The sequence below is a fragment of the Pantherophis guttatus genome, chromosome 3, assembly GCF_059756535.1.
Source record: "Pantherophis guttatus breed Tessera chromosome 3, ASM5975653v1, whole genome shotgun sequence".
Lineage (NCBI taxonomy): Eukaryota > Metazoa > Chordata > Lepidosauria > Squamata > Colubridae > Pantherophis > Pantherophis guttatus.
The window spans coordinates 171,368,044-171,384,560 of record NC_142065.1 but is presented as its reverse complement, the minus strand read 5'-3'; the positions used below and the strand labels follow the sequence as shown (position 1 = coordinate 171,384,560).

The window sequence follows — 16,517 nt, the reverse complement described above, 5'->3', positions numbered from 1 at the left end:
TCAGAGACCAGTGCCATAGAAGTCAGGAAAACAGGAGTGGTAAAAAGAATCCTGTCCTCAGCAGAGAAACAGAAGGACACACTTCCATTTGTTTCTACTTTGGAGCCCACCCAGCCAGCCAAAATGATGAAAGTAGTTACCTGACTCAGCTACAAAGAAGTACATCTGTGGAACCACAGCCCATGTAGCCTCCAAGTATCCAAAATGCTCTAAAATTTTGGGAAACTTCACGTTCCCCTCTCAAGAACCTAGCAAGCCAACCCTCAAACAACTAAGAAGAGCTCAGGCATCTTACAAGAGTTATTTTATTATCCTGTGACTCTTTAGTCAACCTCAAATATGGGAGTAGAGCTCTCAGCTCTTATAGACTCAGGTGCCCCCAGTTAATTTTATGAATGAGAGTATAGAGCAATAGTTGAAATTACTTACAACATTATTAGAAAAACCAGGTTTCTAGAAACTATTGATCAACATCTTCTTCAAGCTGATCCTCCTTTACAGTACTCAACATCTTTGGCAAGATGGGTGGCATACAAGTTTGACAAATAAATAAATAAATGTATAAATAAACTGACAATAAATGGTGATACATAATTTCTGCCACTTTCTACTGCCTCAAAAGATTGAGCATAAGGTGCAAAATAAGGCACTGCCCCACATCAAAAAGTGAGCATGTTCTTGGTTACCTGAAAACAAAGCTATGGGGCTATGAGAAATTATGTGAATGGGTATATGTGTGGAACTCTTTCCATGTATGTGTGTTGTACCTTATTAATCTCCCACCACTGACCAGAGCACAGGAGGGAACAAGATATTGCTTCTCAAAGACCTAGTGCATTTGGAAAGCAAGGGGGATTGGTGATGGGGCCTGCTCCAGAGGGCTGCATGCAGTGCTGGGCTGCTGCTGGTTCGGACCACTTCAGGTGAACCAGTAATTCTGACCAGCGGCTGGCCCCACCCACCCAGGCGCTATCACATCCTATATAATCACCGGTTTTTCTATGCCACATCTGCTCACATTTTCGGTTCCGGGTTACAACCGGCAGCAGCCCACCACTAGCTGCATCTATGGTTGATTAAACATGTGAATGTTCAAATCTGTGACGGATCATAGTGCCTAACACAGGCGATGCCTTGTAAGAGTTAGCAAGGTCATCAGTTATATAGTTCCAGAAATATTACATCGCAATGATAAAGCAATGTAAATCATATTGAAACCTTTACAGTTGGAATATAATATCTGATAACACTATAAGCAGCCCAAGCACCTCTAAATTCCATTCTATAACTCCAAACCTTTTCTCCAACTAATGCTAGCACCATATACCATAGCAATGACTTTTATTGTATTCATATTCTATTTACAACAGAAAAAAGACACCTAAATATTAAATATGTCTTTCTTCCTTGTTAATGTAGGAATGAAATGGCATTGGCTTCTCTGCCACTTGATGCTGAGGACATTACACAGTGCCTAAATCTTTGAAACTGTTGTGGTCCGCCAGCGGACCTGGCAGCGGAGTCAGACAGTGAGGAGGCTAGGGAGGACAATGGGCCAGTCCTGGTGTCAGGGGAAGGCCCAGACGAGGGCTCTGCCTTGGAGGCAGAGATGGGTCCAGGGCCATCTGGAAGCGATGCGCAGACTCCGGAGCTTCCAGAGGCAGGCAGCAGAGAGGCAGAGGAACAGGAGGAGCCTGTTCCTAGTGCACGCATGAGAAGAGCTGCCAGAAGGCAAGAGCAGCTGAAGCAAAAAGGACAACTTGGGAGTAAGGCCAGAAGATGATTGGCCACTCCCATAAGGCTTAAAAGAGCAACAATGAGCCGTTGGGTTCTTTGTAGAAAAACAACGTTGATTCCAGTGCTTCTTGTCAATGTCTCTTGAACTTTGTGGGGGTTTTGCCAAGTAAAGCCTTTGGCAAGTTGCCAAAGACATCAAAGTTGGTGATAAGGCCGTAGGACTGGTTATGAAGAATTTGTTTTGGACTAAGCTGAGAATGAATTAATTCTCAGCTGTTTTAATAAAGTAAGTTTGTTCAGGACTGAATTGTGTTTGGTAATCAATATGTGGACCTCGGTCACAACAGAAACCAACACTGGCTGGTCTGATACCATGTTTAGTATATTCTGCCATAAACTAGTTGTACTTTGTCACAAATCATAAGTAGGATTATCTTTCTAGACATAGGCTGAGGCGATCCATCCCATTTCCCATCTATCCCATTCTAGTACTGCATAGATAGAATTCTATCTTTGAGACTCAAAATATGGACGTCACACTTGCACAGATAGTGACTTTTTCTTTCTTTACGGAGTGAACAATAGATTATAATAATGTAATGGTATCCAATGGATGCCATGCTGTTTAGCAATTTCATCTTCTCACTTAAGGACAACAGTGTGCAAGAACCTTTGCCTCTTCCCTTAGCAGAGCTCTCTACTGTGCACCGGCTCATTATTTTTACTATAAAAGAAGTTTCCTAAGACACATGTAAAAAGAGACAACCATGTATTGTATTCGATGTTACCTGGTGAGCAAAAAAATGCTGTAATCTGGTGAACAAAGAACCAGACCTCCTGCTTGTGATATGCTGCTAAATGGTGTCATTCTTGGCAACAGTACAAGTAACTATGTATATACAACTATGCAGTAACTTGAGCAGCCGCTTCTTCATGAAACTAATAACCATGAGATGCAACCAAATGTTGTTTCCCTGCTTCACTCCCCACCCACCAACTAGCATATACATAGAATATGTATCATTTACATTTTGTTATGTCTAAAACCATGTAGCCAAGTGACAAGCCATCTTAGGCTGCTCTGGCGCACAGACTTTTCACCAAGTTCGAAATAGACAAAAGAGAATTCTGTCCAACAACCAGACCCTTTCTTTTAAAGCCTTCTTCTGGGTTTTGGCATCTGCCAAGCTGCCTTTGGCTGACTCCAGTTTAAACAAATGTAGTATTTAAAGAATAGGATCAGGAAAATTATAAAAAACCATGAATTTATTTACAGAACAGACTGGGACTATACTTGCTAGTATAATGTTCCCTCCCCCATTTTCATCATGGTTTAGTGAGTTTATGAAAAAGGCCTGCATTCAGATTGGTACATCTCCAATGCTCAGCTGACAGGTTTATATGAACTAACTTTTGACCCTTTCAAGTTGATATATAATACAATTTTAATGTATTTTTGAAATCACAGAATATGTTCCAATGGCAAAGTCCCTATGAAAAGCAAAACTGTTTTTCCTTCAATGTTAATGAAATTGACCCAATGCCTTCAATGCTTTTTGGTACTGCTGAGAAAAAATAAACTAAAAATGTCTATGAGAAATGACAATACATAACGATGAACCCTTTTGTCAAAACTCACTGAGACATGCTGGAAATGATTTTATCAAGGAGAATAGCTACAATGAAAAAAGAATATAAATGTTGAATAACTCAGATATACTTACCTGAGCAGTGCTTCCCTCATCACTGTCTACATCAGTCAGGCTGAAGTCCAGCTCACAACTCTTTAACTGTGTCTCAGCCTTGTCTGCATAGCTGTACCTCAAGAGAAGACCTACATGGTATCTTCAGAAGGATTCCGACTTGAAGTCCTGGATAGCCTCTGCCATTCATTGCAGACAACGCTGAACTAGATGGACCAATAGTCTGACTCAGTATCTTTCAGTAAGATAGCGATGGGCCACTTGCACCAGACAGATGGCCCCCAAACCCTGTTGTTTGGCCTCTGGAGACTTCCAAAACTCAGAAGCAAACCATTCAATATGCCCACAACAATTCCCCATTAAATGTGGCTGGAAATTAAAGCTAAAAAAAAAATTCCTCAAATTCCTGACCGTGCAGGAATTAGTGCAGGAACTGCTGCAGTTGGTCATTTCCTTATTGCTTCAACTGTACTAACTTCTGGTCAGGCTAGAGGAATAACCTTTAGATATATGAATCCTATCTTTTTACCAAGGAGATCAAGATGATTACTTGAGAGACTAATGGCAACAACCATGGCTCGATACAAGGAGATTTTTATGGACAAGAAAGTTCTTGAATTTTGGTTCAACAGCAGATCCCATGAATGACAGACAGCAACTTCTAAGGTCATCCATACTATACTTGTGCCAAAATAATTCACATTGTCTCAGTGATGGCTGGATGATATAGAAGCAGGGGTAAGTCACAAATGTGGAATGGTTGAGTCTAATGCTATCATTCTCACATCATTCTCAGTGAAAATGACTGGTCAAAAAAAAAAAACTAATAAAGTCTGAACCACATAATCTTCTATTATATTCATCTGTATCTAGCACTGATTTTAAAAAATAAACTGAAATATAATTAGAGCAAATGTTCAAAGTTTCATTCTTTTGCCTAACATACTGAACAATGCATGAGAAGAGTTTTGGAATCAACAAAATAGCCCCCTCCCCCTCCAAATCTTCAACCAAGTCCATGCTGCTTTTGGCACTCCACAGTGTAAGCAGTTTATTCCCAGAACATGTTAAAGGTTCACCTCCCGGTACAGCAAAATAGATCCAGTAAGTTAATATAAGGTGGTATGTGTCACATATAATTGCTTAACATCTCTGTGTATTCAGAAGCACTGTGGGCTATTTGTAGTAGAACAGAAGCACATTGTAAGTACATAAAAGCAATAGAAGGTCTGAAGAGTAGATATACAGTAGCAACACTGACTCCCAACAGCAATTTTCTGAACAAAAATTGCTGCTTAAAGTTCATTCACCTAACAGATAGGATCCACAGTTTGGAGTTAAATCAAATCCAGCTGACTGCATCTGGTGGTAATGAATACCTAGAGCATGAAAGAAAAAGAAGGGAGAATAGAAGACTCCCTCCTTAAGGTAAACACATCAACTGAGACTGATAATCTTTTTAAAAGGAAGTTTCACTGCTTGTTTAGTATTGCAGGATGAGTGTATATGTATTTGCATTTCTCTCTTGAATATTTTATGCTATCAAGACAACTGTAGTGGTGTTTATGGATTTTGCCCTCAGTTGATATTTGCTTATTTCACCTTGCTGCTAGACTTAGTATTTCCTATGGAAATATTTATCCATATTTAGTTTCGTTGTGAAACTCTGAACTATTCCCATTTCTATCTCCTTTCCAAAGGGATACAAAATCACATTAATGTCTTATGGAACTCTGAAGAGTAATATAATTAGTATGCAAGTTCTTTTAAACTGCATTCTTCAGATGCACATAATATTTACATACACATGCATTCACATTCATACACACACATACAAGTTTCCCATGATGGAGCAGTGGAGTGGGAAATTATAAAGAGATACATCAGATGGAAATATAAAAGGCGCAGTGGGTGAAAACTACATTTTAGATACAGGCCATTGACAGAACAGTTGTTACCTCTGACACAGACCATCATGTATTAATGTGCTAATTAATGCAGTGATATAGGAAACCGAATCCTCTCCTTAAAGTTATGGTATTAAACTATAATAGTATTAAAACTCCCAATGAATTGTATCTCAGCTATTTCACAAAGAAATCAGTTTTTAAAATTCCTTTCCCCAAAGACTGCCACCTTGAAGTTAGTGACAGAGTGTCCTACCTAACTGAAATATCTTCCTATTGTTTCTGGATAGTGACATTTCTGATGCCAAATTTATATTCAACTCTTCTTTTGAAAGGAATTGGCATTGCTGACAAATAATGACATATATCACACTGAAAGATGAGCAGATTATGAATCATAGTGTTACTATGAGTGCTGTTATTTTGTCCTATAATAGCAATGTCAAGATAGATATGGGATAGAATGAAGGCTGTGATTATTCAAATGTCAGTGGCAAAGAATTACTGTGAGATTTGTGGATGCTACAGAAGTGATCTGAGTAAACAATTGTTCAGTTAAAAGATTGTGTAACTTGAAAGCCCTTAGCACTGAAATGTGGCATGCTTCACCTCCTAACTATAGTCTCCTACAAATCATACATTGTTCTGATAAAAATACATCCCTTCCCCTACGGTAATGGAAAAGGTAAGTAGCATTAGGTGTTTATCTTCATCCCATGCTAACCCATGGGAGAGGAAAGCATTATTTTTCCTCAGCTCCTACTTCGGAATTGGAAACAAGCCAGGATGAGTATTCCCAAACCAGTACTATATAATTGTAATTAATGTGGTACCTGAAGAATCACAGATTTGGCTACATAGCAGATTCTTGCACATATCAGACGAAGATACTGAGGTGTTTTGTATATGTATATCAGTGGTGGGTTTCAAAAATTTTTACTACCGGTTTTGTGGGTGCGGCTTGGTGGGCATGGCATAGCATGGCTTGATGGGCGTGGCAGGGGAAGGATACTGTAAAATCTCCATTCCCACCCCACTCCAGGGGTAGGATGCTGTAAAATTTCCATTCCCTCCCCAATTCAGGGGAAGGTTACTGTAAAATTCCCGTTTCCTCCCGATCAGCTGGGACTTGGGAGGCAGAGAATAGATGGGGGCGAGGCCAGTCAGAATTTTTACTACCAGTTCCCCGAACTACTCACATTTTCTGCTAACGGTTCTCCAGAACTGGTCAGAACCTGCTGAAACCCAGCTCTGATTTATATGTATATGTATATGTATATGTATATGTATATGTATATGTATATGTGTATGTGTATGTGTATGTGTATGTGTATGTGTATGTATATGTATATGTATATTTATTATTTATTATCTATATCTATGTCTGTCCATCAGATAGATAGACAGACAGACAGACATAGATTAGATATATAGATATAGATATAAATATAGATATGTAGGTACATAAAACACCTCAGTGTTTTATATATATTGAGTCTTTCAGGAATGTGAGATGGCATTTTAGCGTGCCTTGGAAATGCGTCTAGCACATCAGGGATCTAAAACCATGGAAGAAACAAATCCAGGAAGTTGCAAGACACATCTTTCAGCATCTGCAGCTTCCCTGTTTCTGCTTCATCCAATACTTTTGATTTTGAGTAAGATGCCTATTAGGATGGAATTTTGCATCTTTTGTAAAAAAAAAAAAAAAAAAAAACATCCTTTGTATAAAATGTGAAGTATTGGGTAGAAATAAATGATTCAATTCAATTAGTTTAGATATGCAAATGTAAACTCAATCAGGAAATGTTACTTTACCTGTTTAAGTGCCTTTTTGGTATGTTGCTGGAAGGAAGCCACTAGCTTGCTTTGCATTGGTGCATTTGTAAGGCTTGAGTCCCGAATGGAAGACAGTTCTTCAGGTGCTTGCTTAGGACAAACTATGAATACAGAAATAAAATTAAGTACTTAAACTACAGGACATTAAACTATGCTTCTTCATTTCATTTCACTTTATTTCAAGAACTTAAAATATCACAAAACTGATCTAGTCAGGAAGATCTCAAAGCTGATCTGCCATATAAGGAAGCAATTGTATTTCAGACAGTACAGAATATCTAAAAGGCTATTTAGGACAACCAAACAGCTAGGGAAAGAGGAAACCAACAGCCATTCAAATTAGCAAAGACACATTTAAAGTGAACTTGTGGAAGCTGCAAATATCAGCTTAAATAAGTCTGAACTCCTATTGTTCTTGGCAAAGTATAGACTTCTAACCACAAAAAGCATCTGCATGACAACTGGCAATGAAATCACACAATGCTCTGTGTTGTCAAAACATACATTTTCAATTGCATGCTTCCAACACATGCTAAATTCAGAAAATGCTGATACCTAGAAATTAACATCTGTGTAATGTCTTTCATTGTAATTTGAAAATGTACTGTCTGCAATAATGTTCACAGCTACATTGAATGTAATAAAGAGAACCACCAGTCCAGGAAGCAGAACAGAAGGATGCTTATCACCTCCTGTAAATGTTACAGAAGTTAATAGAATAATAGAATTTAACAGCCTTGAGAGATCCCTTGACCTAACAGGTTAGTGCTAAGGTTCAACCAAATAGATAAAGGGACAACAGCACATAAGCCAATTCTATTCAATGTTTTAGTTCCAACACTGAATTACGATCAAGCTTTAAATGTAAATGTTATTATATCTTGTGAGAAATATTGAACAATAGCAAAGCCATGCCATGATGCAAGGAAAAATTGAGTTATTAATAGCTAGCATTTACACAGTATTTTTAAACAATACTGTGAGAGCCTTATACATACAGTACATAATCTAATAAATGAATGACCATATCAAATTTTAGTCTAATTTCTTAATTTAGACTAGTTGCTTAATTGTATACTCTCTAGTCTAGAAATTCTTTAGGGGCATAAACAGAGTGGAATGCTTTTAACTAAAGATGACAGAGATTAGATTTGCAAACTCGGACTTGTGAAACATGCATTCTACAATAGGGGTATAGCTCCTCCTCTAAAACTTCCTCAAATTACATAAACAATTTATGTATTTAAAAATAAACAAAATACAGTGAGATAAAAGAACATGTCTAATATTAGCTTAATACAACAGTTGGAGAGGAAGGGAGAGAATGGATGACAGACTTAAGCTGCAAATCATGTTAAAGCAGTGTTTTAACTAGAGCTGTTATTCCTTTCATAAGGTGTAAAATTGGGGGATGGAGTTCTACTGATTTTCAAGAGCTTGTTAAAAAGAAGTGACATCTGAAGCTCTCACAAATGCTGATATCATATAATGGCAGGTGGCCACTATAATTCCCCATTTGACAGAAAAATGGGAAGCACTGCTTCAAGAAAGTGCTATATGTTGATTGTGAAGCCAGATGATAAATTTTTGCTACTGGCATTAACACAGAAGCTATATTTATTAAGGTACTGATCTGTAAATCTCAGAGATGTTACCTATTGTCAATTATAGTATTAAGATGGTGAGAGTAGGCTGAATTTCTTACATTTTTCCACAATAGCTGATATATTTTTTTTGACAAAGATAGAGACAAAAATACTGCAGTTACAAGTAAACTATTCTACATTAGATCATATCTAGAATTTAGGCTGGAAAAACAGGTTTCAAAAATGGGCTTTGCAAAACATGTTGGCCCAAGTGATTCCCCATTTTGAAATATTAAAGCAATTATCCTCATTCTGTAAAAGAAATCAGAACTGCTTCAGACACCTTTACCTGCATTCACTCGTATCCAAATGGTAATGCACACATATGCACATTACACACATACATACTCAAGAAAAGCATTCAAAGCAGTTTCTTCATCAGGGTAGGAAATCATCATTTGTAATTATGTTAATACATTAGAAAAACCTTCCAGAGTATTTGGTTACAACAGACCATGCATCAGGTTACTTTGGTTTGTTTATATATAGCCCAGAGACACATCATATAAGGTGGGCGGCCATATATATCTGATAAATGTTACTATGAGAAAAATAATATGCTGGATCTTAATTATCTAATTAATTATAGAACTCACATCATAAACTTTAGAAGAACGAACAATAGCGTAAGTTGTTAAAAGATATGTCAAAACATGAAACAGAAAATGCTTCAGATTTTTGTAGTATTTCTATACATAAGCTTGACAGTAGGTAATTTTCATTATGTTAATTAGTTGCAGAAATACAGAAGAAGACCTAGCTACCATATAGCCATAATAATAACTGCCAATTAAAACTTCTAAAAAGCCACCTGACTCTACATGGTCAATCTAATGGAAGACATCCTCTGCCTTATTTAATTCATGTAGGTATCTACATGAAGTTACTTTTTTCTTGATTATCATTAACAGATGTAAAATTAATAATTATTTCTAAAAACCTTGTGTTTGAGCATTTGATACAAATATTGATGCAAAACATTTCCAAAGTCAGTGAGGGCTGAAAAGCACTATGAATTGGTATCTAAGTCTAAGTATTATTGCAATATATAGGTAAAATAATTGATTAGGATAAAAAAAAAACCCTTAACTTAAACAATGAACTCCTTTAGCTGTGTAAGCTCACTGGTTGACTAGTCATTATTTCTTAGTCTAACTATTTCACAAGGTTCTATTTGCAGGGAAGACAATGAAGGGTGTATGTGCTTTGTATACAATCTTAAATTCCCAGAAGTGAACTAGACTACCAATCTAATTAGGGATGTACTAATAGAGACAAACAGAGGTGGTCACTTGGGACCTTCAAGCCTGGCCATAAGGGGACCCCAAGAGGAATTGTAGTGGAGAGATCATATAAAAGAAGAGTGGGAGGCACCACTGCTGCTACTTCTGTTTTTCTTTTGCTGTGCGGAGTCACCTGTTTCTGAATCAGCACCATCACTATTGTTTCCACTACCAACCTCCTCCCCTCAGTTAGAGGAGAGATACTTTGAAGTAATCCAACCCACTACAGTGGTGACAGCATAGAAGAAATAACTATGGGAGTCTCCTTCTCAATGGCTACAGCTGAGACATGGCTTTTAGCTTTAAGTTTGCTTGTGAGCCAGAAAGCTTTACTCCCAAGACCTCCATCACCACCACCACCAGCAGCAGCAGCAGCAACAACAACAACAACAACTGTCTAAATTTCAGGGCCTTAGGAAAGACTTTTGGTGAACAAAAATGCAAACTCCAGTCAAAACAGCTGGCTGACTGTGCAACCAGCCACAATAATAACTATTATTATTAACAAGAATGAACTTTGGTGACTTCCGGTCGGCACCGCAGGCTCCGTGGACGGTCTTTTAAGACCGCCAGCCCTGTGTCTTCGTAAAAGCCGCTTTGACAGCGCAAACCGACTGTCTCATGGCTGAAAAACCTCCCCTTCGGGAAAAGAAGGAGAGGAGAGCCGGTGAGCGAGAATAGAGCTCCCCGAAAGCCCTCTGGAGTATTTCCAGAAGCTTGGAGGGTGAGAGCTCCCCAGCCAGCCCGCCAAGAAGCTCCGAAGCCAGGACGACTCTGCGAAAGCAGAGCGAGAAGCCGTGATCCGATCCTGCTTTTAAAAGTGAGTTTGACTGATTACAAGCGCAGGCAGAGTGGAAAACAGGAGAACAAGCTTTAAAAGTACAGAGGTTAACTCCGAAGTTACTTTGTTTCAAACTGAAACTCATTGAGCTGGAGGCTGAAGATGGCGTCTTTGTTATGGTTTTGAAAGTGAAAGCCAGAAACGAAAGTGCTTGAGAACTTTGTGCTGGGAGAGTGGATTAGCTGCTTATTAACTGCTGGGAAGTGAAAGCTTGTGGAGAAAAAAAAAATATCCTGCTTGATAAATTAGAGACTAAATTATATTTTAAAGTTGTTTAAAAGACTTTGTGGCTTTGTGGCTTTGGGGAAAAAAAAGAAAAAAGAAGATCTTTTTAAAAGGGGGGAAAAATGGCTTCTAGACAAGTGAAACCAGGAGTTGTTAAAGGAGGGGGAGGTTCTCCAGTGGTGTCAGTGGTGACACAGAAAGCACAACTTCCGGCTGATTCACAGAGTCAGAGTCAGAGTCAGAGCCAGGATGCAGCACTTAATGATTTTAAAGAATTTATGAAAGAAGCCATGAATAATCAAGCAACAGCAATGAAAGAAGCTATGAATAATTTAACATTACTTGTGGAAGGGAAATTAAAGAAAGTTGAGGAGGATAACCTCAGGGTGCCATCAGCCAAGTTATGTCGGCTGGCGACGCCCAGGCGGAGGGCCTTCTCTGTGGGAGCCCCAGCCCTGTGGAACGAACTGCCCCCGGAAATTCGTAAGATCTCCGACCTCCGGGTGTTTCGCTGCGCATTGAAGACCCTGTTGTTCCGCCAGGCCGGACTATCAACACAATAGTTTTAAATTGGGGTATTTAAATTTATTGGGGTTTTAAATTTGAGCCACTTATTTAACTATTTTAAATTTTATATTATTGTTTTGTCTGTGTTTTTAAATAGGCTGTACACCGCCCTGAGTCCTTCGGGAGAAGGGCGGTATAGAAATAAAATTATTATTATTATTATTATTATTATTATTATTATTATTATTATTATTATTATTATTATTATATAAGTTCAATTAAGGAAGTGGTTGGCATTTTGGAAAATTTGGTGGGTGATGCAGAATATTCTGAAAAGAAGGTTGAAATTTACTCCTCAATTGTTCCTATTGGGTATAACTATGGACTGTACAGTATCAGAGACTAAATTGATTTTGAATCTAATATCAGCAGCTAGGCTGTTGGTAGCACAATATTGGAAGAAGGACTCTTTGCCTACTATTGAAGAGTGGATATTGAAAGTAACGAACCTAGCAGAAATGGTGAAAATCTCAGCGTACTTGAAGGACTATACACAAGAAAGATATGTAGCGGAATGGAGAAGATGGATTGACTATATTCAAAATAAGTATCAGACAAGAAAATATCAAATAGTTTATGAATGAACGTTAAGTATTAGTAGTATTATGTTATCCATAGTTGTTGTGGCTCCGTCCTCTGAGCCTATCTTATCGGAGGAAGAAGGCTCCGAACATGAAGGAGAGGAGACTGCCAGGCCTCCCTCTCCAGGACCCTCCTCTCTGACAATGCCTCAGGTGTCTCCCGAAGGAGAAGAGATTGGCCAGGAGCCAGGTGTTTCCGAGCCGTCGGATAGTGACAAAGAAACATTGTGGTTGGACCCACGCCAGCGTCGGAGAGACAAGCGGGCGCAGCAGAAAAGGAGGTGTGCCAGAGATTAAACTGAGTCACTGGACCACACCCCACAGGCTATAAAAAGTGTGGTGGCCATTCGGACTCTGTGACGGACAAAGCTAATCTCTGACGAGACACTTTGCACCTTCGGACACAACACCTATTTGCTGTGGATTTAATTACAAACTGGACTATTCAAACTGTGTGTATTTTTGTCTGTGTTATCTGAGTAAAAGTTCTTGGCAGGCAGCCACGGAGTTGCTGCCAAGTTCCTTATCACTGACGTTGAGTGTTTGAAGAGTTTATTTAACCCTCGGCTGGCTGGTTGGGTGTGTGCGTGGTACGGGGACAGAACACATAGTGGAGTTAAGTTTCAGGGGGGGAGTTAATAGTCTGAGGATAAGTAGGTCAATCTAGCTTAATGAAACACCTTGTATTTTGCTCTGGGAAGTCTGGGGGGAGGGGGGATGAGGGGAGGGAAAGGGTGGGGGGAATATGGGGGGAAGAAAATTTTTGTTTTTTGTAAAACTTTTCAATAATAATAAAAAAAGAATGAACTTTGGCTAGCAGCTATAGATGCCTTCCTAATTATTCAGTATTATTCAGTATTTGATATGTTAGCATTTAATGCAAAATGATAGAAATTATGCTAAATGGAAATCTCAAAAATTAAAGGCTGAAAACCCATGAAAAAGTATGCATAGCTGAAGAAAATAACTGTATATTACTCAAAACATAATACAGAACCTTTCATGTCAGAGATGTGGAAAATTCCACAAGGAGGAAATATACTTGCTTTCAGTACTATGATTTTCAGTTTACAATTTATAATTTATTGAAAGGTGTTGCACTTGCTGGTTCCAAGTAATTAGAAGTAGAAACCACTAGTCTTATGAGAGCTCTTTCTGAATAAATGTGTCTAAGTTCAGCAAGAGAAAAAGGAAAGTTACATGCTAGCTATTTATTTATTTATTTATTTATTTATTTATTTATTTATTTATTTATTTATTTATTTATTTATTTATTTATTGGTTCGATTTATATGCCGCCCTTCTCCGGAGACTCAGGGTGGCTTACAATGCGTTAAGCAATAGCCTTCATACTTTTGTATATACCTGCTTAGTAGGGCTTTCGGGGCCCCCAAGCGGTGTTCTTTTTTATACAAAGTCAACTTATTGCCCCCACAATCTGGGTCCTCATTTTACCTACCTTGAAAGGATGGAAGGCTGAGTCAACCTTGAACCTTGGAGAGATTCGAACTTGCAGTAATTGCAGGCAGCTGGTGCTACTTAATAGCACTTTAGTCTGCTGCACCACCAAGGCTATCTCTTTATGATTAGTCTTAATATTAAGAACAAAAATAGCAAGTAAGTTATATTAGTTTAATTTGTTTCTTGGCATAAATGCTTTAAAAGTTTAAAATGAGTTAAGCTAAAATAAACCTCAACCACTTTAATTACTTTAGAGAAAACATTCCTATGCCTCGGGTACTTGTGCAATAGTATTTCTTATGTGATAACCTAAGCATAAAACTGTTGTTCTCAAACAGCAATTATTGGTAGGGGCAGCTGTTATTTCTTATTGAACTGGGCTATTTTGTGAGAGAAAAAAAGGCAGGAAAGATAAGTAAAAATCCCCAGAAAACAGGAGAAGTAAAAATACGCTTTGTCCATCAGTCTCAATTAGCTCTTTTCTGATGCTCAGAAAACCTGAACAATAAATGGGGGAGGGCAGGAAACCCTGAGAGAAAATATGGAGAAGTCAGCTTCAAATGAATTTGTAATTATTGTTTAGGCAGAAAAATCCTGAACTGCTTCAGTCTTCCTTTCTCTAAAAACATGCCATTGTCCACTTGTTTTTGATTTTATCAATTTTACATTGTCATAACAACTTTAAAACACAAAAATTATGAAGTTACAAAGTATAGATTAACTTGTTGTTGTAGTATATCTTGCTGTTTTCAAGCAGAAAATATCTGCTTGAGAGCCTGAGTGGCGTGGGAGGCTAATGCCTCCTACTAAGGCAGCATTTAACATCCAGCTGCCTGCAATTACTGCAAGTTCAATTCTCACCAGGCTCAAGGTTGACTCAGCCTTCCATCCTTTCTAAGGTGGGTAAAATGAGGACCCGGTTTGTAGGGGCAATAAGCTGACTTTGTATAAAATATACAAAAGTATGAAGGCTATTGCTTAACGCATTGTAAGCCGCCCTGAGTCTCCGGAGAAGGGCGGCATATAAAAATAAATAAATAAATAAATAAATAAATAAATAAATAAATAAATAAATAAATAAATAAATAAATAAATACATACATACATACATACATACATACATACATACATACATACTAAAGAAACTGAATTATCCAAAGTGCATTCTTAGAAGAACACAAGCATAAGCCACTGGTTAAACTATATTATCAATTCCATACATTTTCTCAAGGTGACACAGAACTATATGGGCATTGACATAAATGATCTTGCATTGTCAACATACATATATCAAATAAGCATCCAAATCACACTGACCTCCCTAGAACCTAAACTGCAAAATCAGAACAGCTTTTCTCTAGTCAGGCAGCAACACTTTTTTGTTAAATGAAAGAGGAAAAAACACATGGTGTTAAATTATAATACAATTAAAAAGAAAGGCATCTTTGATCAAGAAGTGGCTTTAAACAAATAATATGTTGTTTTATGCAAGCTGTTAAAAAATCTTAATTACTCTTCAAGTGATCCAAGTGAAATTAAAATGTATGTATTTAGAACAACATATTTATATTAAAAGAAGCAAAACATAAAATATATTTGTTAATGTATGTGAGTGAAATATATTTATATACGTGTACAGGTACATAAACTGCAATTACAGTCTATATATTTAAAGTGCAATATATAGAGAGAATTTGAATAATTTTTAATGGAAGCAGTAGGGCAAACAGGAAGTAGTCCTTTCCTTCCTGATAAATATTATTGACAAATAGCAATGGTAGTTGATGATAGAATTCTGAGGTATCTTCTGCAATAATCCGAATCTATTGCAGGAATATATATAGTACTATAGGAGCAGCTCAATATCTGGGCAAGATTCTGATGACAAATTATTTCTTCTTTTAAAATCCTTTCTTCCACTAACACAAAAGTACAAAGTACTTTTTATAGAATTGTAAGTTTCACACAGGCACACAGAACTAAATCTGCAATTTTGGGCACTTTGACATCTAGCCACTGGGATTAGAATATGAAATGTTGCAGGCAGTTTTTTCTTTGTTTGTACACATTTTCTACAAATACACACAAAAATACTGGGAAAATACTTTTAGAAGAGATACAAGTTGATATTAACACCTCACCATAGTTATATTATAGTTATTCCCTGTTATTTTCAAACAGAGTATAACAGATAGGAAAGGTCAAGAGAAAATGACTGGCCAATGGACTGGCATGGCTGAAAAAGCCATATTTCTCATATCTTAAACTCAACATTCCCACTTTATTCTTATATTTTAAAGTGGGGGGAGGCTATGTTTTGCTCCTGTAATCATAGTCCTGCACTAACAGCAGGGGGGGGGGTCGTGATGGGGCAGGACAAGGGAATAATAACAGGCAACTTGAATTGGGATAAAGAGATACACCATTTTGGGGGTGAGTTAAAACTCAGTTTCTCATGATGGATTCTTCTATTAGTCAAATTGCCTACTGATCAAAGTTACTTTTGGCAGAATTGTTCAAAAAGTTATTGAGAATCAAGCCTGCCCAAACTGAAACACTGAGCAACTCACACAGAAAACTACCAACTGGATCTATCCAGGAATACAGATTTCCCCAGAACTGAGTGGAAATGCTGGGTGCTGTAAATGACTCTGATGTCAGCGTTTCAAATTATGTTCTCCTCCAGCGCTGACATGAATGAAAAAGGGAAAAGCTTTGCTTTAATGC

General features: G+C 37.7%; 1 protein-coding gene across 3 annotated transcripts in view; it reads right to left on the bottom strand.

The window, feature by feature from the left end:
- Positions 1 to 16,517, bottom strand: part of ASXL3 (ASXL transcriptional regulator 3) — a 112,318-nt gene that overhangs the window by 39,847 nt on the left and 55,954 nt on the right. For 2 of the 3 annotated variants that reach the window (XM_034429683.3, XM_087890518.1), the window contains exon 5: positions 7,166 to 7,287. In XM_034429683.3, coding sequence (XP_034285574.2) covers positions 7,166 to 7,287 — 122 coding nt within the window. Of the gene's footprint in view, positions 1 to 3,461; positions 3,647 to 7,165; positions 7,288 to 16,517 lie in introns of those variants that run through there. The other variant, XM_034429687.3, reaches the window with a different exon arrangement.